This window comes from Protopterus annectens, chromosome 7.part0 (genome assembly GCF_019279795.1).
Source record: "Protopterus annectens isolate FY-2018-M chromosome 7.part0, PAN1.0, whole genome shotgun sequence".
Lineage (NCBI taxonomy): Eukaryota > Metazoa > Chordata > Ceratodontiformes > Protopteridae > Protopterus > Protopterus annectens.
In genome coordinates this window covers 433067907-433092426 of record NC_056739.1, presented here as the reverse complement: position 1 = coordinate 433092426, position 24520 = coordinate 433067907, and the positions used below count along the sequence as shown (strand labels likewise).

Genomic DNA, 24520 nt, shown 5'->3' with positions numbered 1-24520 from the left:
ATTATACAGATATGTCTTCGGTAAGCCTACCGACATTCCGAAAAAACGCAAAGATAGACAGAGACAGGGCGCCTAGGTCCAAAGCTGCCGACGACGCTTCTAAGCTAGTCGCCAGTTCGCCGGTACTCAGTGGGGCACTTTCGCAGCCCCTGATAACCCGCTACTTCAGATTCGCAGGCCTCTACTGAGACCCATTCAGAGTCCAGTATGCTGCGAGATGCTTCAACTGTGGAACCTGTGGATGTGTCCATCTTGGATGGGTCCGAAGCCGCCGTGCAGGCACCGTCTTCTGAGGGTGTATTCAAGCCTACTGACTTGCAAATTAAACCGACTCCATCTTCTTCTTCAAGGCCTAAAACTCGAACCATGCCTAAAAAACCGATGCCCAGACCGCATGGTCAGGCCTCTGTGCCTAAAAATCAAATTATAGAAATGGCTGAAGACCTTATTACTTTAATCAGGGGAAGCCAACCTTCCCCCTCTGAGACCTAGGACTGAATTTGCTTATGATACTTCTGACCAGGATTCTGAAATTTCTGTTTCCTCTGATGAGGATTTACCCTTATCTGCCTATGAGGATTCTGATGCAGAGGACTCTATTCCCTTTGCCCCCCCCCCCCCGAGGATTTCTCTTTGGTGAAACCTTGCATACTCTTAGGGAGCATTTTTGCTGGGAAAGCCAGGATTACTCTGATTCTAAAGAGAGGCTTAGGGATTTCTTACACCTGCCCCAATACAGGCCTTTAGCTATCCCTCCTGTACCAGAAATTGTTGATGATGCCTTTTCGGAATCTAGCTTTGCCCCTGACTCCTTTACCTCCTGCTCCCAGGAAACCTGATAGATATTACAGGGTTCCTGACTCACAAGTTCCTTTTTAAAAATCCTACTGCGGATCCTGAGACCATATCACAGGACCCAAGGGCATTAAGGCTACTACTGCCAAAAGTCCTACCCCCTCTGATAGAGATTCCAGGGCGCTGGATAGATGGGGTAAGAAGGTATACACTTATGCAACCTTGGCCATTAGGGCCTTAAACTGTCAGTTTCATATGTTAAAGGATCAGCAGCATATTATTGGATTGCTTAAACAGAAAATGATGTTGATTCCTGACTATGCTGAAAGTAAGGATTTATAGGATTTAATGCATTCTGCTGAACAGGTTGGAAAACATACTTTGCAATGTGGCTTGGATTCACTAGAGGCATCTTGCAGTGCTGCTGTCACTGGGTCTGTACTTAGAAGGCATGCTTGGCTTAAGGAGCAAACTTTGCCAGATCATGTTAAAGCTAAATTGCTTTATGCTCCCTTAAATCAGGTCCGCCTGTTTGGCAACAAAGCAGAAGTTCTTAAAGAGATGGAGGAAAAAGGTAAATCTATGCAAACTGTAAAAGATTTCATACAAGTACAGCCTACAAGATTTAGTAGGCATTGGCCCTCTAGGAATTGGTCCTTTTCTGCCTCTTCCAGGCCTTCTCGGTCCGAACCCAGAACCAGCAGAACACCCAGGCTTCAGTCCCAGGGTACACACAGGACTAAGCAGTGGGCGGCTCCCACTTCCAAATCAGGGAGTAGTAAGACTCCCCCCTGTGGTCAGCTGTCTCAATGACTTAACTTTAAAACTTCTAAGCACTTCTCAACTGACTGCTCCTTTAGGGGGAAAGATTGCTCTGCAGGCAAAAAGCTGGGAACTCGTTACCCAGGACAAATGGGTTTTAAATATATATCTATCAGTTTATGCCTTTCCTCCTCTGCTTCTCCTCTCCAAAGAACTACTAAAGATCAAACGGGACAAACCCAAGTACTATGCTGATTGCGCCAGGCTGACAACGCCAACACTGGTACCCCCTCTTGCACAGTATGTCACTGCTGGCTGCATGGCACCTGCCTCAGACCCCTACCCTGCTGTCACAGCAGGAGAGCCAGATTCTGCATGCTCAGCTTCAAACCCTGAACCTGGCAGCCTGGCTAATTACCTAATCTCTCCGTTACCATCCCTCAGTAAACACGTGTTGGATGTCATTTTGGAGGCAAGGAGGCCTAGTACTAGAAAATCTTATGCTGAAAAATGGAAAAGATTCTGTGCCTGGATCCAAACTCAAGGGATGGGCACAGCAGCGCTCAATTTACCTCAGATTCTTCAATACTTAATTGAGATGCTTCACAAGTGCCTTTCTTTTTCCTCCATCAAAATTCATGCCTCAGTCATTTCAGCTCATTACAACACAGAACCACCCCTCTTCTCTCATCCACTGCTCAAGCAGTTCCTCCGAGGGACCAAAAACTTAAGACCACCCAGGAGAGCCCCAACTCCAGCTGGGACCTTAACTTTGTATTGGAAAAACTCACTCTTCCTCCTTTTGAGCCAGCTGCAAGTGCAGAGTTAAAATTCCTTTCTTGGAAAACAGCCTTCTTTTTTAGCAATTACTTCAGCAAGAAGGGTATCTGAATTACAGGCCCTTATGGTAGTGGAGCCTTTCATCATCTTTCATGCGGACAGGGTGTCCCTCAGGACCAATCCCTACTTCATGCCCAAGGTGGTATCCAGTGTGGCTCTTAATCAGTCCATTCATTTGCCAACCTTCTTTTCTAATCCACAGAACAAAGGGGAACGGATACTGCACTCCTTAGATGTGCACAGACATCTTGGATTTTACTTGGACAGGACTAAACCTCAAAGGAAATCTGAACAACTGCTGGTGGCATTTTACTGCGGGGGCAGAGGGGAAGGCTATTTCAAAGCAAATAATTTCTAAATGGATAGGCCATTGCATTCATTTCTGCTATAAGCACCGTGGAAAACCTATCCCACAAGGGAATAGATCCCATTCAACCATGGCTGCATCTACCTCTACAGCCTTTCTCAGAGGTGTCCCTACCAGGGACATCCTAAAAGCTGCTACCTGGAGTTCTGTACATACTTTCACCAAGCATTACCATTTGCCAATTTTCTCTAAACCCAGAGCTGGCTTTGCCACTGCAGTCTTGCAGGGCCTTATAGCTGGTCCTAATGCTGTCTAAATTCCTCCTCCCATCCTTTGCTTTGGGAATCTACCCACATGTGATGACTGCAGCAGTGAAACACGAAGAACATAGTACAGTTGTGTACACTTGCCATAAATGTAGATGTTAGAGTGTATTCACTGTTGCAGTCCTGGTTACCCCCTCTCCATCCCCCTGACTTCATTTGACTATACCTCTAGGCTGCATGCTTTATACCCCTGACTACCTGACGTCACGGAAGATGAGACAGCAACCGACGCAGGACCCGACTTTGATAATCGGGCCGACTGAGGGCTACTGCAAGCAGATAACCCAAATGCATGCAGCCGACGCCATTACATCAGTTTTTCTTGCCTAAGATGTCAGGTGCCCCCCTTAATGGGAAGCAATTAAATTTTATATATATACAAATACAAGGTTTTACCTCCAACAAAAAAGCAAATCCACCAAAAAGCTTTTAAGTATAGTAAAGGAGAATAGAGGTATAGCCAAAAGAAGTCAGGGGGCTGGAGGGAGGGTAACCAGGACTGCAACAGTGAATTCACTCAAACTTCTACATTTATGGTAAGTGTACACAACTGTACTTTTTGCTACCACTGTTTTGATAAACTAAAGATATGAGTGTTATGTTTTCAGTTAATTTCTTTGAAATTAAGTGCTATGTTGCAAAGGCAATTTGAAGATGAGCAGATTTGTGGACATTGGTTTTAAGTATTTTTTTCCATACAGTTAATGTACCATTGGCTTCTTTTCCTTCTGTTTGATTGTGTTGTATATTTGAAAGTAGGATTAATGTCTCAATATTTTCAGAAATTAGTTTTAATATTTTGTGTTGATTACTTCCAGCTTTCATTTTTTACTTGTCTGTTTTCTGCTTGTGACCTTGATTTTTTTATACAGTATCTCTCGATGTTCTTCATGTTTCACTGTTGCAGTCATCACCTGTGGGTTATCCCTGCTGTGGTAGTCCACGGCCGGCCCGAATACCAGAGTCGATGTTTTTCTGCGTCGGCTGCTATCACTTGCTGGCTAACGTGCTATAAAGGAAGGCAGCAGATGCCATTACACCAGTCTTTCTTGCTGTGGAGCCCATAGCAGAAGCAGTTCGCTAGTGTCCCGGTTGGTCGCTACCAGAGTTTGAATTAAAGCTGAAAACGTCTAAAGCTAAGTACCCCGTTGGGGATCCTTTTTTCTTGCACTAACCGATGTCCGAAAAAGTTAATTGTATTGCCTGTGGAAAGCAAATACCACACCAAGACTTCCATTCATACTGCACCACTTGGTTAGGCCTAGACCATGGCATCCCCCGTTGCCGTTTCTGTGCTCTCTTTAATGCAGTAACCATTTGTCATAGAGCTCTTTTTGTAGGCAGGTATTTTCGTCTTCTATCTTTGCATTAGGATATGGCATCAGTCAGCCAACAATCCGTAGACATTCCGAAAAAACATAAGGACAAAGATAGACCACACAAGGCTAAGCCTACCGACGACTCTACTGCTAAGTAGGTAGTCAGTTCTCCGGAATTCAGTGAGGCGCCTTCGCAGCCCCTGATGCCCGATTCGATACCTTCACAGGCCTCTACTGAGACCCTTTCGGAGTCCGGTATGCCACAGAAATTTTCTTCATCTTCCGAGCCTTTGAATGTTCTTCTTGTTTCACTGTTGCAGTCATTACATTTGGGTAATCCTGCTGGCAGGTTGCCCTCAGTCGGCCTGAATTCCAAAGTCTTGGGTCCTGCATCGGCTGTCGTCACCCCTTCCCTGACGTCAGGTCGTCAGGGGTATAAAAGAAGCAGCAGACGCCATTTTCTTTAGTCTTTCTTGCCGCGCGGTTCCCGAAGCAGAAGCAGTTCACAAGTGCCGGTCGGCCGACTCCTGAGATTTTTGAGTTCGAATTTCAGATCCGAAGTCTTCTATAAAGCTAAGTACCCCATTGGGGAAACTTTTTTCTTGCTCCAGAACCGGTCAGAAAAAGTTAATAATTGTATTTCTTGTGGGAAGCAAATACCTCATAAGGACTTTCATTCTTACTGTATTCCTTGCGTAGGCCCTGATCATAACTTTCTGGGTTGTCGGTTTTGTTCTAGATTTAACCAACGCACTATTAAGCGTTGGTATGATTTTTCTTTAAACTACTTTGGACGCAGATTTAATTATCCAGAAATGTCATCGGAAAGCCAACCGACTACTGGAGTTCACAAAAAACGCAAAGAAAAAGAGACAGCCGAGACCAAAAACCGACGACAAAGCTTCTCCTAAGCCAGTCACTGGTTCTCGGTGAGGCGCTTTTGCAGCCCCTGGCGACCGTACTTTAGAGTTGCAGGCCACTACCGACTCCCACGTGGAGTCAGCCATGCCACTGGAAACTCAAGGTATTGGAGCCTCGGACGCTAATCCTTCAGATGGGTCCGGAGCCGCTGAGCAGGCACCGGCTTCTGAGGGTGTATTCAGACCCAAACATCTATACATTAAACCGACTTCAAAGGCAAAGACTAAAGCACCTTCAAAGGCAAAGAAGCAAACTCAAGAGCCACGTGGACAGACCTCCATGCCCAAAAAACATGCTCCAAATGGCCGAAGACTTGATTACCTTGATCAGGGGTTCCCATCCTCCTCCTGATAAGCAGCCTACGCAAGAGACTGACTATGAATCTTCAGATCAGGTTTCCATTTCTTCTGATTCCTCTTCTGATCATTAATATTCTTTTCACCCCTATGAGGATTCTGATGCTGAAGACTCCATACCATCAGCTTCTCCTCCTCAGGACTATTCTTTTGGGGAAACCTTACATACCATGAGGGAGCATTTTCACTGGGAGAGCCAGGATTTTTCAGAATCTAAAAAGAAGCTCAGGGATTTCCTGTTATTACCTCAGCACAAGCCACTAGCCATCCCGCCTGTGTTAGACATTGTAGATGATGTGTTTTCGGAGTCTAGCCTTACCCCTGATTCCTTGCCTCCAGCTCCTGTTAAGCCTGACAGATATTACAGGGTTCCTGACTCTCATAAATTCCTTTTTAAAAACCCTGCTGCAGACCCAGAAACCATTTCTCAGGGTCCCAAGGGAGTTAAGGCTTCCGCTGAAAAAAACCCTACCCCTTCTGACAGGGATTCTAGGGCACTGGATAGATGGGGAAAAAAGGATGTTCATCGTGTTACACTGCTGCAGTCATTACACTTGGGTTATCCTGCCGTCAGGCAGTTCCCCAGCCGGCCTGAGTTCCAAAGTCTTGGTCTGGCGTCGGTTGCTGTCGCCCCCTCCCTGACGTCAGTGCGACAGGGGTATATAAGATGCAGCCGACACCATTTTCTTCAATCTTTCTTGCCACGCGGTGCCCGAAGCAAAAGCAGTTCACAAGTGCCGGTCGGCCGACTCCTGAGATTTTCATTCCGAATCCAGAACCAAAGTCTTCTACAAAGCTAAGTACCCCGTTGGGGAAACTTTTTCTTGCCTCAGACCAATGTCAGTAAAAGTTAATAACTGTATTTCTTGTGGGAAGCAAATACCTCATAAGGATTTCCATTCTTATTGTATCCCATGCCTAGGCCCAGACCATGACATCACTGGTTGTCGGTTTTGTGCTAGGTTTAACAAGCGCACTATTAAACATCTGTTTGATTTTGCCCAACATTATTTTGGCAGAAAATTCAATTACACCATGCCGTCGGAACTTCCGACGACTGGAATACATAAAAAGCGCAAAGACAAGGATAGGCATCCGAGGCCCAAAACTGACGACGAAGCCTCTTCTAGGCCAGTCGCCGGTTCTCCGGTTATCAGCAAGGTGCCTTCGCAGCCCCTTACGACCGCTTCTTTAGAACAACAGGCCGCCTCAGACTCCCACGTGGAGATGGCTGGGCCTTCGGATGCACAAGATTTAAAGCCTACCGAAGCTAACCCTTCAGAGGGATCCGGAGTAGCTGAACAAACCCGTAGCTTCAGAGGGTGTTTTCAGACCTACTCAGTTAAGCATTAAATCTTCTGCTAAGTCTAATCCTCCTTTAAAAACAAAGAAACAAATACAGCATTCTCCAGGACAGGCCTCCATGCCTAAGAAACAAGTGCTCAAAATGGCTGAAGATGTAATCACTCTGATCAGGGGTCCCATTCCCCCTCCTGATAAAAGGCCTAGACAGGATGCAGGCTATGACTCATCCGACCAGGTATCCATCTCCTCAGATTCTTCCTCAGACCTAGGATACTCTTTACCCCCTTATGAGGATTACGATGCTGAGGAATCAATTCCATCAGCCTCTCCGCCTGAGGACTACTCCTTTGGGGAAACTTTACATACCATGTGGGACCATTTCCATTGGGAAGGCCAGGATTACTCAGAATCCAAGAAAAGGCTCAGAGATTTCCTTTTATTACCTCAACACAGACCCCTTGCTATTCCGCCAGTGTTAGATATTGTGGATGATGTTTTTACTGAATCCAGCTTAAATCCTGATTCTTTACCTCCAGCCCCAGTTAAGCCTGACAGATACTACAGAGTCCCTGACTCTCTCAAATTTCTTTATAAAAGCCCTGTTGCTGACCCTGAAACCATTTCTCAGGGACCCAAAGGGGTCAAGGCCGCATCAGCAAAGAATCCAGTCCCCTCTGACAGAGATTCCAGAGCATTAGACAAATGGGGGAAGAAAGTATATACTTCTGCAACTTTAGCAATGAGGGCCTTAAACTGCCAGTTTCACATGCTAAAATATCAGCAATTTTTGATGTCTCAGTTGAAACAAAAAATGCTTCCAGACTCAGATCTTCCTAATTTTAAGGAAATGCAGGATTTATTGCGTGCAGCTGAGCAAGTGGTAAAACATACTTTGCAATGTGGTTTTGATTCTTTAGAGTCCTCCTGTAGAGCAGCAGTTACAGGTTCTGTCATTAGAAGACATGCTTGGTTAAAAGAACATACGATACCAGATCATGTTAAAGCAAAACTATTGGATGCACCTTTGCCGCAGGATGTGTTTGGAGTTAAGGCAGAAGAGGTATTAAAGAAAATGGAGGATAAGGCAAAATCTATGCAAACTGTGAAGGATTTCTTACAGGTTCAGCCTCCTCGATTTAGCAGAAATTGGCCAACAAAGAATTGGTCCTTTCCAGTTACAGACAGACCTCAAAGGGGCAGACAGACGTCCAAGAGGTAGAGGTCAACCACAAGGTCCTTACAGGCCTCGACAATGGGGCGCATCATGCCAGAAAGAAGGGGAAGACAGGCCCCAACCATATAAAACGCAGCCCCAATGATTTCCCACTACAGCTGCCAAACAGTTCGCTCTTAGCAGCCCCCTTGGGAGGAAAATTGGCACTTTTCTATCACAATTGGCATATAATCACCAAAGACAAATGGGTTCTCAACATTGTATCTCAAGGTTACAGGTTCCACTTTCACACTCTGCCAAGGTTAAAAGGAATGCCAAATCTGCCACCAAATCAATGGGCAGAGGCTCAAAAACAAATTACAGCACTCATGGACATGAGAGCTATTCAAAAGGTGCCACCACAGGAGCAAGGACAAGGATTTTACTCTACTCTTTCTGGTTCCCAGAAAGGACAAAGCCTGGAGGCCCATTCTAGATCTTTCTTCGCTAAACACTTACCTGGATGTTCCGAAATTCAAAATGTTAACACTACAGCAGCTTTTTCCCATGCTGGGCAAGAAAGCTTGGCTCGTAACCTTGGACCTCAATGAGGCATACCTGCATGTCCCTATCAGACAACTGCAGAAGATACCTCAGATTCATAGCTGGTTCAATGCACTACCAATTCTCTGCACTGCCCTTTGGCTTATCTACTGCTCCCAGGGTCTTCACAAAGTGCCTGGCACCACTAATTGCATTTTGCAGACAGAAAGGAATTCATATTTATCCGTACCTGGACAACTGCCTGATTCAAGCAGAGAGCAAGGACATTCTTCTAAAGCATCTGGCGTTTGTAAAAAAGTTATTAAGTTGCCTAAGGTACACAGTAAACGAAAAGAAATCAAAACTAGTGCCCTCACAAGAGATGATATTCCTGGCTGCCAGCTTGAATACAATGGCCCAGATGGCTTATCTCACGCCAGACAAGCAAGGACAACTGACTCAATATTTTCAATTGATGGCAACAAAAACCCAACTCCCTGCAAGAAAAATTCTGCAGGCCTTGGGTTACATGGCATCTTGCATACTATTAATTCCATATGCCAGACTGCATATGAGGAAACTACAATGGTACCTAAAGAGTGTCTGGTCTCAACACTGTCAAAGTTTGGAAACAGTTATACCACTAATTCTTTGCCTTCAACAAGAGTTTCGATGGTGGGCTCAAGCTTGTCACCTCAACAAGGGACAGCCTTTCACTCAACCCACAGCCAGGCAAACACTAACAACAGATGCATCGGATTACGCCTGGGGAGCACACATGGCAGGAAAATGTATTCAGGGCAAGTGGCCCGCAGAACAAAGGCATCTTCACATCAATCAAAAAGAGATGCTAGCTGTACAAAATGCCCTTATAGCCTTCAAGGACCTTTTACATCCAGGACAACTACTACTAAAGACAGACAACACCACAGTTATGTGGTACATAAACAACCAAGGGGGCACTCACTCTCATCCCCTCTGCAGACAAGCCATGACCTTGTGGAACACAGCTCTAACCTCATCTGCAAGCACAATTTCTGCCAGAAGAGAAAAACACACTGGCAGACGACTTGAGCAGAAACATCATGGATCCCCATGAATGGGAATTGAATCCACAAATATTCAGCATGATAACACAAAAATGGTGGAGCCCGGACATAGATCTGTTTGCATCCCCAATGAACTGCCAGCTACAGAAATTCTGCACAAGGACTTACCATCCACAAGCATGGAAAGTGGATGCCCTCTCATTCAGCTGGAAAAACCTACAAGTATATGCTTTCCCACCACTACCTCTCCTTCCAAAGTTACTCGTAAAAGCCAGGCAGGAAGAGCCAAAGATGATCCTGATTGCACCAGACTGGCCATGCCAGCACTGGTACCCAGTCTTAAAGAACTTAGCACAAGGACCACCCTGGATTTTGCCTCAAATCCCACATCTTCTGACTCAGGACAACAATCAGATACTTCACAGCCAAGCTAAAGACTTTAAACCTAGCTGTATGGAAGATTCCTTAGTCAAGCAAGCAATGCCTCTCTCCAAAGCTGTTATGGATGTCATTCTGGAGGCCAGAAGGCTTAGTACCAGGAAAGCCTATTTGGATAAATGGAAGAGATTCTGTGCCTGGAACCAGGCTCACAGCCGTGACCCTTTTGTCCCAAATATTCCTCAGATACTACAATATTTAACGGAGATGCTGAACAAAGGCCTCTCCTTTTCATCCATCAAGATCCACGCCTCTGCCATCTCTGCTCATTACAACACGGATCCACCAATTTTCTCTAATCCATTGCTAAAACAGTACCTCAGAGGGGCTAAAAACATAAGACTTCCCCGTAGAGCACCTACTCCAACTTGGGACCTCACCTTCGTGTTGGAAAAATTAACTTTACCTCCTTTTGAGCCAGCTAACACAGCAGTTTTAAAATATATCTCTTGGAAAACTGCTCTGCTCCTGGCAATAACATCAGCACGAAGAGTTTCAGAATTATAGGCACTAATGGCAGTGGAACCTTTCATCATTTTCCACCCAGACAGGGTGTCTTTAAGAACAAACCCTACTTTTATGCCAAAGGTGGTATCAAGTGTGGCTCTAAACCAAACTATTCACTTGCCAACTTTTTATCCAAATCCACAGAATAAAGGGGGAGAGACTACTGCATTCTTTGGACATACACAGGCAGTTGCGCATTTACTTGGACAAAACCAAAGCTTTCAGAAAAACTGAACGATTATTGGTAGCATATACTGCAGGAGCACAGGGAATAGCCATTTCTAAACAGACCATTTCAAACTGAATAGGACACTATACATTTCTGCTATACACACCATGGGAAAACCTGTACATAACAGCATTAGATCTCACTCCACCAGGGCAACAGCCACTTCAAATGCCTACCTCAGAGGAGTACATACCAAGGACATTTTGGAAGCAGCAACTTGGAGTTCTGTACATACCTTCTCCAAGCATTACCATCTGCCTCTATACTCTAAATTCAGAGTTGGTTTTGCCACTGCAGTGCTGCAGGGCCTTATAGCCACCCCTAATGCCTTATAGAACCAGCCACCCTACCTCAGCTTTGGGATTCTACTCAAGTGTAATAGCTGCAGCAGTGTAACACGATGAATGTAGTACAGTTTTGTACCTACCATAAATGTAGGTGTTCGAGTGTATACACTGCTGCAATCCAGGTTACCCTCCCTCCTTCTCCTCTTACGTGCTGGTACGTACCTATGGCTTCTATCCTTTACTACCTATGGGGAGTATTTGCTGGTAACTGAACGTTGTTGATTGCTTTTCTTATGTATGTTTTATTAGTGGGGGGCACCTGACATCTGGGGCAAGAAAAACTGAAGAAAATGGCGTCTGCTGCATCTTGTATACCCCTGTCGCACTGACGTCAGGGAGGAGGCGACAGCAACCGACGCCGGACCAAGACTTTGGAACTCAGGCCGGCTGGGGAACCGCCTGACAGCAGGATAACCCAAGTGTAATGACTGCAGCAGTGTATACACTCGAACATCTACATTTATGGTAGGTACAAAACTGTACTTTTACACATCTGCTACCTTGGCTATAAGGGCCTTAAACTGTCAGTTTCATATGCTCAAATATCAGCAACATGTCATGGCATTGCTTAAACAGAAAATGTTGTTAAACTCTGAATGTGCAGAAAAAAAGGAAATGCAGGATATATTGCATGCAGCTGAACAAGTTGGAAAGCATACTTTGCAATGTGGTTTTGATTCTTTAGAGGCCTCCTGCAGGGCCGCAGTTACAGGTTCTGTAATTAGAAGGCATGCTTGGTTAAAGGAACAAAATCTGCCTTATCATGTTAAAGTTAAATTATTAGATGCACCTTTACAGCATGATGCTGTGGTGTTAAGGCAGAAGAGGTGTTAAAGAAAATGGAGGACAAGGCTAAATCTATGCAAATGGTCAAAGATTTCTTACAAGTACAGCCGCCTAGATTTAGTAGACACTGGCCAACAAAGAATTGGTCCTTTCCTGTGTCAGACAGACCTCAAAGGGGCAGACCCAGATGCCCTAGAGATGCAGATCCAAGGCGCAAGGTTCATACAGGTCAAAGCAATGGGGTGCTTCTACCTCCAAAAGTGGAGAAGACAAATCACAACCTTACAGGAAACAGTCCCAATGACTTCCCCCTGCCTGCACCAAGCACTTATTTCCTGGCTGCACCCTTAGGGGGAAAATTAGCACTTTTTTCTCAAAATTGGCGCATTATAACCCAGGACAAGTGGGTTCTAAATATCGTGTCGCAAGGGTACAAGTTCCATTTCCATACCCTACCAAAGGCAAACGGCTGACCAGATCTGCCAAAAAATCAATGGGCAGAGGCACAAAAACAAGTCTCATCCCTCATGGACATGAGGGCCATTCAACAAGTGCCAGAGCAGAGCGGGGACAAGAATTTTACTCAAGACTGTTCTTGGTACCCAGAAAGGACAAGGCCTGGAGGCCAATACTGGACCTATCGATTCTGAACACATTCCTGGATATACCAAAATTCAAAATGTTGACTTTGCAGCAGCTTCTGCCCATGCTGGGCAAGAACACTTGGCTTGTAATTTTAGACCTAAAAGAGGCATACCTGCATGTCCCAATCAGACAAATATGCAGAAGGTACCTCAGATTCAAGGCTGGCTCAATGCATTACCAATTCTCTGCACTGCCCTTTGGCTTATCTACTGCGCCCAGGGTCTTTACAAAGTGCCTGGCACCAGTAATTGCTTTCTGCAGACTAAGAGGAATACAAATATATCCTTACTTGGACGACTGTCTCATTCAAGCAGAGAACAAGGACATCCTTCTACAACATCTGGCATTTGTGAAAAAACATGCCTAGGGTACACAGTCAACAAAAAGAAATCAAAACTAGTACCCTCTCAAGAGATAATATTCCTGGGTGCAAGCTTAAATACAACTGCCCAGATGGCTTATCTCACGCCAGACAAACAAGGGCAACTGACTACCTATTTCAAAATGTTAGCTACAAAGGCCCAGTTATCTGCAGGAAAAATTCTGCAGACTTTGGGCTTCATGGCATCTTGCATCCTACTCATTCCATATGCAAGACTGCATATGAGGAAACTTCAGTAGTATCTAAAAAGTGTTTGGACTCAGCATTGCCACAGCCTGAAAACTATAATTGCTCTCATTCCCTGCCTGCAACAGGAGTTTCGATGGTGGGCAAAGGCTTGTCACGAAAATAAGGGACAGCCATTCACATTACCCCCAGCCAGGCAGACGCTAACAACGGATGCATCAGATTATACCTGAGGGGCCCACATGGCAGGAAGATGCATTCAGGGAACATGGCCCTCAAACCAAATGCATCTACATATCAATCAAAAAGAGATGCTAGCTGTTCAAAATGCCCTGACAGCCTTCAAGGACCTACTTCATCCAGGACAACTACTGATAAAGACAGACAACACCTTGGACATGTGGTATATAAACAAGCAGGGGGGCACACATTCTTACCCCTTTTGCAGACTAGCCATGACTTTGTGGGATACAGCATTGACTTACCAAGTACATCTGCAGGCACAATTCCTGCCAGGAAGGAAAAATACTCTGGCAGACGAACTAAGCAGAAACCTCATGGATCCCCACGAGTGGCAGCTGGATCCACAAGTCTTCTTTCAGCATGATAACAAGGAAATGGGGATGCCCGGACATAGATCTATTTGCTTCCCCTCATAACAACCAACTAAAGAGATTCTGCACAAGGATTTATCACAGACAAGCATGGAAAGTGGACGCCCTATCCTTCAGCTGGAAATATCTATCATTATATGCCTTTCCCCCACTGCCTCTCCTCCCCAAGCTACTCCTAAAGGTCAGACAGGAGAAGTCAAAGATGATACTGATTGCACCAGACTGGCCCCGCCAGCACCGGTACCCAATATTAAGGAGCTTGTCTCAATGCCCAGCTTGGGCCTTACCTCAAGTACCGCATCTACTGTCCCAGCAAAACAATCAGATCCTGCACAGCCAACTCAGGACTTTAAACCTGGCAGCATGGCGGATAATGTAGTCATACAAAACACATCTCTCAGCAAAGCTGTGATGGATGTCATTTTGGAAGCCAGAAGGCCTAGTACTAGAAAATCTTATGCTGGAAAATGGAAGAGATTCTGTGCTTGGAACCAGGCACAAGGAACAGATACAGCTGTGCCAAATATTCCTCAGATTTTACAATACTTAACTGAGATGCTGGACAAAGGCCTATCTTTCTCATCTATTAAAATTCATGCCTCTGCCATTTCGGCTCATTACAATGCAGAGCCACCAATCTTTTCTCATCCCGTATTAAAACAGTACCTCAGAGGAGCCAAAAATTTAAGGCCTCCAAGGAGATCACCAATACGTCATGGGACCTCAACTATGTTTTGGAAAAACTCACCCTGCCTTCTTTTGAGCCAGCTGCTACCGCTGATATAAAGTTTTTATCTTGGAAAACCGCTCTGCTCCTAGCAATAACTTCTGCAAGACAAGTTTGAGCTACAGGCACTCATGGCTGTGGAACCTTTTATCATTTTTTATCCGGACAGGGTCTCCTTGAGGACAAACCCAACATTTATGCTTAAAGTGGTGTCCAGTGTGGCTCTTAACCAAACCATTCATCTGCCAACCTTTTATCCAAATCCACAGAACAAGGGGGAAAGAATTCTGCATTCTTTGGACATACACAGACAGCTTAGATTCTATTTGGACAGAACCAAAGTTTTCAGAAAGACAGAGCAATTACTAGTGGCATATGCTGCAGGATCACAAGGAAAGGCCATCTCAAAGCAGACTGTTTCAAAGTGGATAGGCCACTGCTTTCGTTTCTGCTACTTATACCATGGCAAGCCAGTGCCTAAGGGCATTAGGCCGCATTCCACCAGAGCTGCAGCCACTTCAGCAGCCTTTCTCAGGGGAGTGCCAACTAAGGACATTTTAGAGACAGCTACTTGGAGTTCAATGCACACCTTTACAAAGCACTATCATCTGCCACTCTACTCTAAATCCAGGGCAGGCTTTGCCACTGCAGTTCTCCAGGGTCTCAAAGCCGCTCCTAATGCTGTTTAGCTAAAGCCTCCCAACCATAGCTGTGGGAATCTACCCAAATGTAATGACTGCAGCAGTGAAACACAAACATAGTACAGGTGTGTACACTTACCATAAATGTAGATGTTCGAGTGTATTCACTGTTGTAGTCCAGGTTACCCACTCGCCATCCCCCCTTTTCTTCTGATGGAACCTATCTTTCCTTCTCTGATTTATACAACCTATGTGGTGTATTTGCTTGTGGATGAAGGTAAAGTTTATATTGCTGCATGTAATTTTATATATACATATAAATTTTGGCTATCCTTTTAGGGGGCACCTGACATCTAGGGCAAGGAAAACTAAAGAAAATGGCGTCTGCTGCTGCTTTATACCCCTGACGTCAGGGAAGGGGCGACGACAGCTGTTGCAGGACCCAAGACTTTGGAATTCAGGCCTACTGAGGGCAACCTGCCAGCAGGATTACCCAAATGTAATGACTCGAACAGTGAATACACTCGAACATCTACATTTATGGTAAGTGTACACAACTGTACTTTGTCTCTGCCTTAGTTAGATCTGGAGCTGCGATGTAGGCACCAGCTTCCAAGGAGGCTTTTCGCACTACCAAATCTAGACAAAAGCCAAAGTCGTCTCCTCTGACTGCAGTTTCTCTCAGACCGTTGGGTACTCTTAGGCAGAGAGGCAAGGCCACTACTAGGGAAAACTACCTCTAGCCACCGTTTTACCCCTGCTCCACCACCCCAGGCTCAAATACTTAAAATGGCAAAAGATCTTGTCACCCTTATCAGGTGTAGTCAAGCAGCACCTTCTAAAAGGAAAAGGGACCCTTCCCCTGAAATACTGACAGAACAGGATTCTGAGGAGTCTGATTATTAAGGTTTTGAAGAGGAACAACAACCTCTTACTGCTTATGAGGATTCAGATGCAGAGGAATCCATTTCCTCCGCCTCCCCACCAGAAGATCTTTCTTTTGGGGAAACCCTTCACACCCACGGGGAATAGTTCCACTGGGAATCCCAGAACCACCCTCAGTCTAAGAAAAGGCTGAGAATTTCTAGACCTGCCCCAGCACAGACCCTTGGCCACCCCCCCTATCTTAGAGGTGGTTGATGTCTTCCAGCAATCCAGCTCAACTCCTGATGCCCTCCCACCTGCTCCCAGAAAACCTGACGGGTATTAGAGTACCGGATTCTCACAAATACCTGTAGAGAAATCCTGCTGCAGACCAGGAGGTCATTACACAGGGACCAAAAGGAGCTAAGGCTAGTTCTACAAAGAATCCTACTACTCCTGACAAGGACTCCTCAGCTGTTGACAGATGGGGTAAAAAAAAATTTTCACCTCTGCAACCTTAGCTATCGGAGCACTCAACTGTCAGTTCCAGATGTTAAAATATCAACAACACACTTTGGAACATTAACAAAAGATTTCAACCTTTCCTGACTGTGCCAATTCGAAAGAGTTAGCAGATTTGCTGCAGTCTACTTGCCAAGTGGCTAAACACCCTTTACACTGTGAATATGACGCCCTAGAAGCCTCAAGCAGGGCAGCAGTGTTCAGCATCTGTCATTAGGAGACATGCACGGTTGAAGGAACAATCTCTCCCTGATCATGTCAAATCTAAATTACTTGATGCACCCTTGGATAAGGGCCGCTTGTCTGGAGTAAAAGCAGAAGAGGTGCTTTAAAAAAATGAACGACAAAGCAAAATCTATGCAAACAGTAAAAGATTTCCTTCAGGTACAACTTCTTAGGTTCAGCAGGAATTTTCCCTCAAAACACTAGTCCTTTCCTGCACCTAGCAGATGGGGCAAGGTAAGCCCCGCAGGGACAGACCACCCAGACCCCTATCCCAGGGACAACAGAAAACCAAACAGTGGACAACTTCCACTCCCAAGGTAGGTAGTTCTAAACCATCCCTCTATGGCAAAAACTCTCAGTTGACTCTCTCTCCACCCTCTGTCCTCTTTTCACTCACCAAAAGCAAGGAGGAAGGCTCTCCCACTGCCAAAAGAATTGGCTTTCTGTAACAAAGGACCAATGGGTCTTAAAGATCATTTCTCAGTGATACAAACTCTCCTTCAACGAACTCCCAACTCCAAGAGGGTACCCAGACGTACCTCCAAATCAGTGGGCAGAGGCATTGAAATAAGTCCAAACTCTCATATCCCAAGGGGCAATAGAAACTGTCCCCTCAGATCAAACCGGTAATGGCTTTTATTCCACACTGTTCCTTGTTCCCAGCAAAGAGGGAAATTGGTGCCCCAACCTGGAACTATCCATTCTGAACACCTTCCCGGTGGTCCCCAGATTCAGAAGGCTAACTTTGCAGCAGCTGCTGGCTATGCTGGCAAAAAATTCCTAATTAGTTACCCTAGATCTAAAAGATGCCTACCTCCACATCCCCATAAGGGAAGCCTGCAGGAAATTCCTTCGCTTCAGAGCAGACTCCCAACACTTTCAGTTCTCTGCGCTACTTTTTGGCTTATCTACTGCTCCCACAGTTTTTCACCAAATGCTTAGCCCCGGCCATAGCCTTTTACAGACAGAAAAATAAACAAATTTACCCTTATCTGGACGACTGCCTCATTCAGACAGTTTGCAAAAAAAAAGCTCCTCAAAGATCTCCTCTTTGTCAAAACCCTCATAACCTCCTTAGGGTACACCATCAACCAGAAGAAATCAAGGCAAATACCCTCCAGGAAGATCACTTTCTTGGGGGCACTGCTAGACACAGCATCCCAAGTGGCCTTCCTATCCCCAGAAAAACAGCTTCCTGCCCTGTATTTTACCCAGCTGGCTTCCAGAAGTCACCTCACTGTGAGGAAGTTCCTGCAATCCTTGGGGTACATGGCATCTTGCATCCTTCTAATCCCTCTGGCCAGGCTTCACAGGAGAAAAATTCAGTGGTACCTAAAGAACCTCTGGTGTCAGCGCACTCAGCCTCTAGAGACCTCTTCCTCTGATCCCCTGCATAAGGGCTGAGTTTCTCTGGTGAGCAGGGACCTGTGCCCAGAACAAGGGTCTTCCCTTCACCCAACCGGAAAGACCATTACCACCGTTGCCTCAGACATGGCTTGGGGCGCTCACCTAGAAGGCAGGTGCACCCAAGGTCTTTGGGATGCCCAGTACCTTCACTTACACATCAACCAGTAGGAAATGATGGCAATACAAAGGGCTCTGACATCCTTCAAACCCCAGCTCAAGCCAGGGGTTCTCCTTATCAAAACAGACAACACCACAGTAATGTGGTACTCCAACAAACAGGGAGGTACCCAATCTTAACCTCTGTGCAGGCTAGCCATGAAGCTCTGGCTGGCAGCCTCTTCCATGGGACTGCATCTGATAGCACAATACCTACCAAGGATCAACAACACCCTGGCAGGCCACTTAAGCAGAAACTTACTGGACCCCCACGAATGGCAGCTCCACAGAAAAATCTTTTTACAAATCACTCGGGAGTGGGGGACTTCAGAGGTGGATCTCTTTGCTTCGCATCGCAACCATGAGCTAAAAAAATTCTGTACCAGGGAGCATCACCACCTAGCATGGAGGGTGGATGCCTTGACCTTCCCCTGGAGCACCCCCTTTTTGTACGCATTCCCTCTTCAGCCTCTTATCCCCAGGGTGCTGATCAAAGTAAGGGAGGGGAGACCAAAGGCCATCCTCATTGCTCCAGATTGGCCCAGGCAACATTGGTACCCCTTACTGCGCAACCTGACCTTACAGCCTCCCAGGCATCTTCCCCTGATCTCTGACCTCTTAACTCAGGGGGGGGGGGTTGATGCTGCACCCAGACTTGAAGACTGTCAAACTATCAGCATGGCTAATACTCCAAAGGCAAACAAGGGCCCCCTTTTAAGTAAAACAGGTCCTAGACAATATCACAGAGGTCAGAGGCCCAGCACCAGAAAATCTTATACAGGAAAATGGAAATGATTCTGCTCCTGGAGCCAGTCCAGAGGGGGCAGTACTTCACAACCTTCCATCCCTCTTATCCTGGACTCTACCTAGCGGAGCTACTTAATAGTGGCCTCTCCTTCTCCTCTGTTAAAATCCACACCTCAGCCATTTCAGCTTATTTTGATAAGAACAGCCCCTGTTTTTCCCATCCTTTGATTAAACAATTCCTCAGAGGGGCTTCTAATATCAGACCTCCCAGGCGGCCACCCACTCCAGCCTGGGATCTGTATTATGTTTTGGAAAAACTAACTTTACCACCCTTCAAACCTTCTGCTGCAGCAGAACTAAGATACCTCTCCTGGAAGACTGCTTTTCTCCTAATTATCACCACAGCCAGAAGGGTTTCAGAACTTCAGGCTTTGATGGCCACTGAGCCCTTCATCATCTTCCATGCATACTGGGTTTCCCTGAAGACTCATCCCTCCTTTATGCCCTAGGTGGTATCTAATGTAATTCTCAACCAGCCCATACATTTTCCCACCTTCTTTCCTAACCCTCAAAACAAAGAGGGGAAGAATTCTGCACTCACCGGACGTGCACAGACAGCTCAGATACTATCTGGACCGTACTAAACCCTTCAGGAAAACAGACCAACTTCGTCAGCTTTGAGCCAGGGGCAGAGTGGAAGCCCATCTCCAAACAGACCATTTCCAAATGGATATCACACTATATCCATTTCTTCTACAGTTTGCATGGAACCCCCACCCAAGTCTATCTGAACCCATTCCACTAGGGCAGCCTCCACTTCCACAGCATTCCTCAGAGGAGTTCCCACCAGGGACATCCTGGAAGCTGCCACCTGGACTTCTGTCCATACCTTTACCAAGCATTATCTCCTACCTCTATTTTCTAAGGCTAGGTCAGGGTTTGCTTCTGCAGTTCTGCAGGGCATGCTGACCCATTCCTAGGTCTCTTATTAATCCTACCACCCTTCTCAGCTTTGGGAATCCTCCCACAGGTGTTGACTGCAACAGTGAAACACAAAGGACATAGTACAGGTCTGTACACTTACCGTAAATGTAGATGTTAGTGTATTCACTGTTGCAGTCCTGGTTTACCACCCTCCTTCCCCCTTATATCTTCTTTCTTTAGGGAGACATAAGTTTCTAACGGTGGCTTTTAGCCACCAGGATCACTTCACTATATTTACTTGGGCCTTTGACTGGTTAGGCAAGAAAAACTGATGTAATGGCGTCGGCTGCCTTATTTTATAGCACTGACGATCTGACAGCCAGCAAGCTACAGCAGCCGAAGCAGAAAAACATTGACCCTGAAATTCGGGCCGGACGAGGGCTACCATAGCAGGGATAACCCACAGGTGATGACTGCAGCAGTGAATACACTCGAACATCTACATTTATGGTAAGTGTACACAATTGTACTTTTCATGTTATCACAGGCTGTAGCTGAAAATGGATTCTGGGTTCATTCTTCCCATCTTTAAGTAAATTACTAAGTACATACAATGTCTGTTTGCAAATACTACAGGATGTAACTTAACTGAAAATTTTCACTAGATAAATCTTTCTCCTTCTCTTTAGGGTATGGTACCCTTCATTTTTGTTGGTACAAAAGAAAATATCAGTAACGCCCAAGCACTACTGGAATATCACCTCTCGTACTTACAGGTGAGAAAAACATTAGGGATCCAAAATGGCTAGATGTATGTGTCCAGTAATAAAAGCAATCAATAACGCTTGGAAAATAGTATGCTTGGAAAGAATGTAAATTGCTTCAGTGTAGTAGTTTGGTTGTGAATTTTATTTTCTTGACCTAAAGTTTGCAAAACATTGAGAGCAGGGCTTAATGGATAGAGATGCTTCCAACATCTTCTGTTGACCTGCCTCTGTGCTGGTCAGTCATAAAAGTTTAGTATTCCATAGGCTTTAAAGACTACAACTGCATGATACTGACAGGATTGATGATACAGAAGTAGACTTTGCCTTGTAAGGACTGACATAATTAGGTCCATCTTTTTCAGAATAGTACAAGAGCTTGGCATCTGAATCTTTCCCAGGCTGCAACTCCTAATTTATCCATAATGGTGTACACTTTTTTTTTTCTTTTTGCTGCTCAACAAGAGTGTTGTAATGAAACTGTCCTGGGGTATTTTTACAGTCCTGTGTGAGAGAAAATTCTGCAAATTTAATGCTCTGATGATGTCTTTTTCATTCTTTCTCAAAGTATGGGCTGCAGATCCAATCCCTTGATCTGACTTGACTGCATTCTACAGACTTCAGATCCAATTCTTGAACTGTTTCCTCTACCCTTAATGCCTTAGTCCATCCCCAATACCTCAGATCTCATTTGCCACCGTCATGCGCCGATGTGGATCTGCTCTCTCAGTGTTTAATTGGTGTTTTGAGGTAGTGTTTTAGCCACAAGTGTATTTTCTTATTTTTTTCTTTCCTCTAGTCCTTTTTTGCAGTTTATCTTCGTCAGCTTCTATTTAAGTACATCTTGTAAGTACCATAGTTGGTGCTCCTTCCTCTTCTATTTTTCCAACCATTTTTAACCGGGTATTTCTTTTTCTATATTATTGTTGTTTTTCTGCCTATCTGTATTTGTGTGTGTGTGTACATATGTGTGTGTGTGTGTGTGTGTGTATATATATATATATATATATATATATATATATTTGAAGTAGTTTATTTCATTTAATCTTCAACCTGTGGGTCCTCTGATCCATATCTGATCCGACACAGCCGCATTCTCTAGCTACGGCTCCAAGCTCCACCCTTCCCATAAATCCCCCCAGTCTACTTTCAGATCTCATTTGCCGCCATAGTGTTAGCAACGTGGTCAGAGCTCCAGAGTTGCTATTTCGGTCGGTCAAGTGGTTTAAAACCTTTGACTTTTCTATTCTCTAAACCTTTCCTGTACTTCCCAGGTTTCTCCTTAGCTGTCTCTCCTCTTGTAGGCTTTTCTTTCCTCCCTCCTTTCCTTGTGTGTGTGTTTTGCTTAGATCCTGTGTTTTGGCATGGAGGATGCCCCAAAACCTGGGTTTAAAAGATGCACAGAGTGTGGCCATAAACTTTCCCTGGCAAATGGCCACACTGTGTGGTTTGTTTGTGGGTGGCCCACCTCAAGTCCCCCCTGTCCTGTTTGCGCTGGGTTTAACCCCAGAGCTCTTAAGGACAGGCGGGACAAACTAATTGTGAAGGGCCTATTGCCCACCACATCTTGGACAGATGTCCCTCCTTCACCAGCCATAGCAGCGGCTGCTGCTTCTTCTCCTTCTACATCCCAGGGACTCACCCTCCCTCCAAGAGGTCCGGGGAAGTGGATAAGGTCGAAAAAGAATGGCCTCATAAGTGCTCCCCTGACAGCTTGCCTGAGGCTGGCCCTCTGCCAAAGACCAAGCCTGTTTCCAGACCTACTTCCCCTCGGCTCAGATCCCTGAGGTTTTCCCCCCGAGCCTGAGGTCTTGATCAGCCGGTCAACCCGTAGGCGTCCTACCGCTCCACCCAGAGACTTTCCGAAGTTGAGATGGACAAGATGATGCAGAGATTTATCTACACACAAATCTAGATGCCAGGGCCTTCTCCCACTGGAGCAGGTACCTTCCAACCAATTTTCAGACTGATTACTCCTTCTCCGATCCGACCACTCGGTTTCGGAGCTATCAGATCCGAAGACTGGTTGAGGGTTCAGCGCCGATTTACCCTGTATTTCGATGCCAGCCAGTGCTCTGAGTGTGTCTGATCCAACCAGATCGGACCCAAGCTCTCGGAGCTACAGCCTCTAGTTCAGATCCAAGGGGGCACGCTCTGCTCTGGGCTTGTCTGAGAGGAGCATCCCCCTCGGCGTCTCTGTTCTGACTCCCCAGTTGGATCAGCGGGGAATGGTCTCCACCATTTCAGCCAAGGAGGTTCGTTCTTTCTCAGCATTCGAGGTGGTGGAGAGGGTTCTCTCATGGTCGAGGCCTCTGACTATCTCGTCTTTGGACTCCGCCCAGACCCCCCTGGCCTTCAGTGCAGGTCCAACCATCTTGTCCTCTCATGGACAGCCCATAGCCGTATTGCCCCAGGATGTTCCGGTCTTGGAACAACCTGCTTGCGAGGTCTCCCCAGAGAGTTCCCCTGATGAGCTCCCCTGCAAGCATACGTGCAAAAGGAGGTACTTGGACTGTCCTCCAGAGTCCTTCACAGAGGACACAGACTTGGATGAAGGAGAAGGTTCCCCAAGATCACCCCCCCCCCGAGGATGTCTCCTTTGGAGACATCATGGCGATCCTACGCCAAGGGGGCGGGGTGGTCTTCCCCCAAACCATTCTCTGACGAGTCCATGTTCCTGGAGGCATTCGGCTCAGGTCCATCTACCTCTTGGGTGTCCCCTCCTGCTGATCCACTCGTGGAACTAATAACGTCTAGGGCATGGAAGGAGCCGGACACTGTGGACCCCATACCGAAACGCCCGTATAAGGTCCTGAGCCCCCATGCTGATGGACTTCATTGGCATAAGGTGTACCATGTAGATGTGATGATGGAGCCGCATGGGGGGTGGGGTCAGGAGTTGTCATTAGGTGCCACGCATGGCTCCGCTTATGTCAGTTCTCGGAGCCCTTCAAGGCATCTTTCCACCAACACCCCTTATGATGGTTCTTCCCTCTTTGGGAAGACAAGTCAGAAATAGTCCAGAGCGGGAAGGACGGGAAGACACTATCTGCTGTCAGAGTCCGCTTCTCTCCACCTCAAAGGTCCTTTTCCAGTAACCAGCGACGTCAGAAGAAGATATGGTTCCGCAAATCTCATGCGTTTTCCCGTGACGCTCAGGACTCGCCTTTCCCCAGAGGCAGACGGGGATACGATAGACCCTGCCCTAGAGGGAGAGGGGTTCCTAGGAATTCCGGGTCCCGTGAACCTTTCTCGGACAAACCTGGGCAGCAATCCTGAGGGGTTGCCTGGCTGTCCATCTCTGGAGGCAGTGGGGGTCGTCTGTCACTCCACCCACTAGCATGGGAGTCTATCACAACAGATCAATGGGTGTTGAGTCATATCCAGAGGTTATTTCATCCCTTTCAAAGACTTACCCCTCCCAACAAAACCCTTCCTGACATTCCACCCACGCAGCATGAGGAAGTTTCATTGCTAAGAAAACGAGTTATCCAACCGGTACCCCAAGAACAATCTGGATCTGGGGTGTACTCCAGGTTCTTTTCAGTGCCAAAAAAGATGGGGAGCCTCAGACCAATTTTGGAACTGTCCCAGTTGAACCTGTCCGTAATCAAGACAAAATTCTGGATGGTCACGATTCAATCCATTCTGCCCTTTTTGCAGGAAAAAGACTGGATGTGATCGATAGATCTCCAGGATGCGTACTATCACATCAAAATGCACAGGCGCTCCT

At 46.1% G+C, this 24520-nt stretch overlaps 1 protein-coding gene across 1 annotated transcript in view; it reads left to right on the top strand.

The window, feature by feature from the left end:
• FXR2 (FMR1 autosomal homolog 2) overlaps positions 1–24520 on the top strand; it is a 1381282-nt gene that overhangs the window by 745044 nt on the left and 611718 nt on the right. The window contains exon 11 of the mRNA XM_044076212.1: positions 20713–20799. Within this exon, the coding sequence (XP_043932147.1) occupies positions 20713–20799 (87 nt within the window). The remainder of the gene's footprint in view (positions 1–20712; positions 20800–24520) is intronic.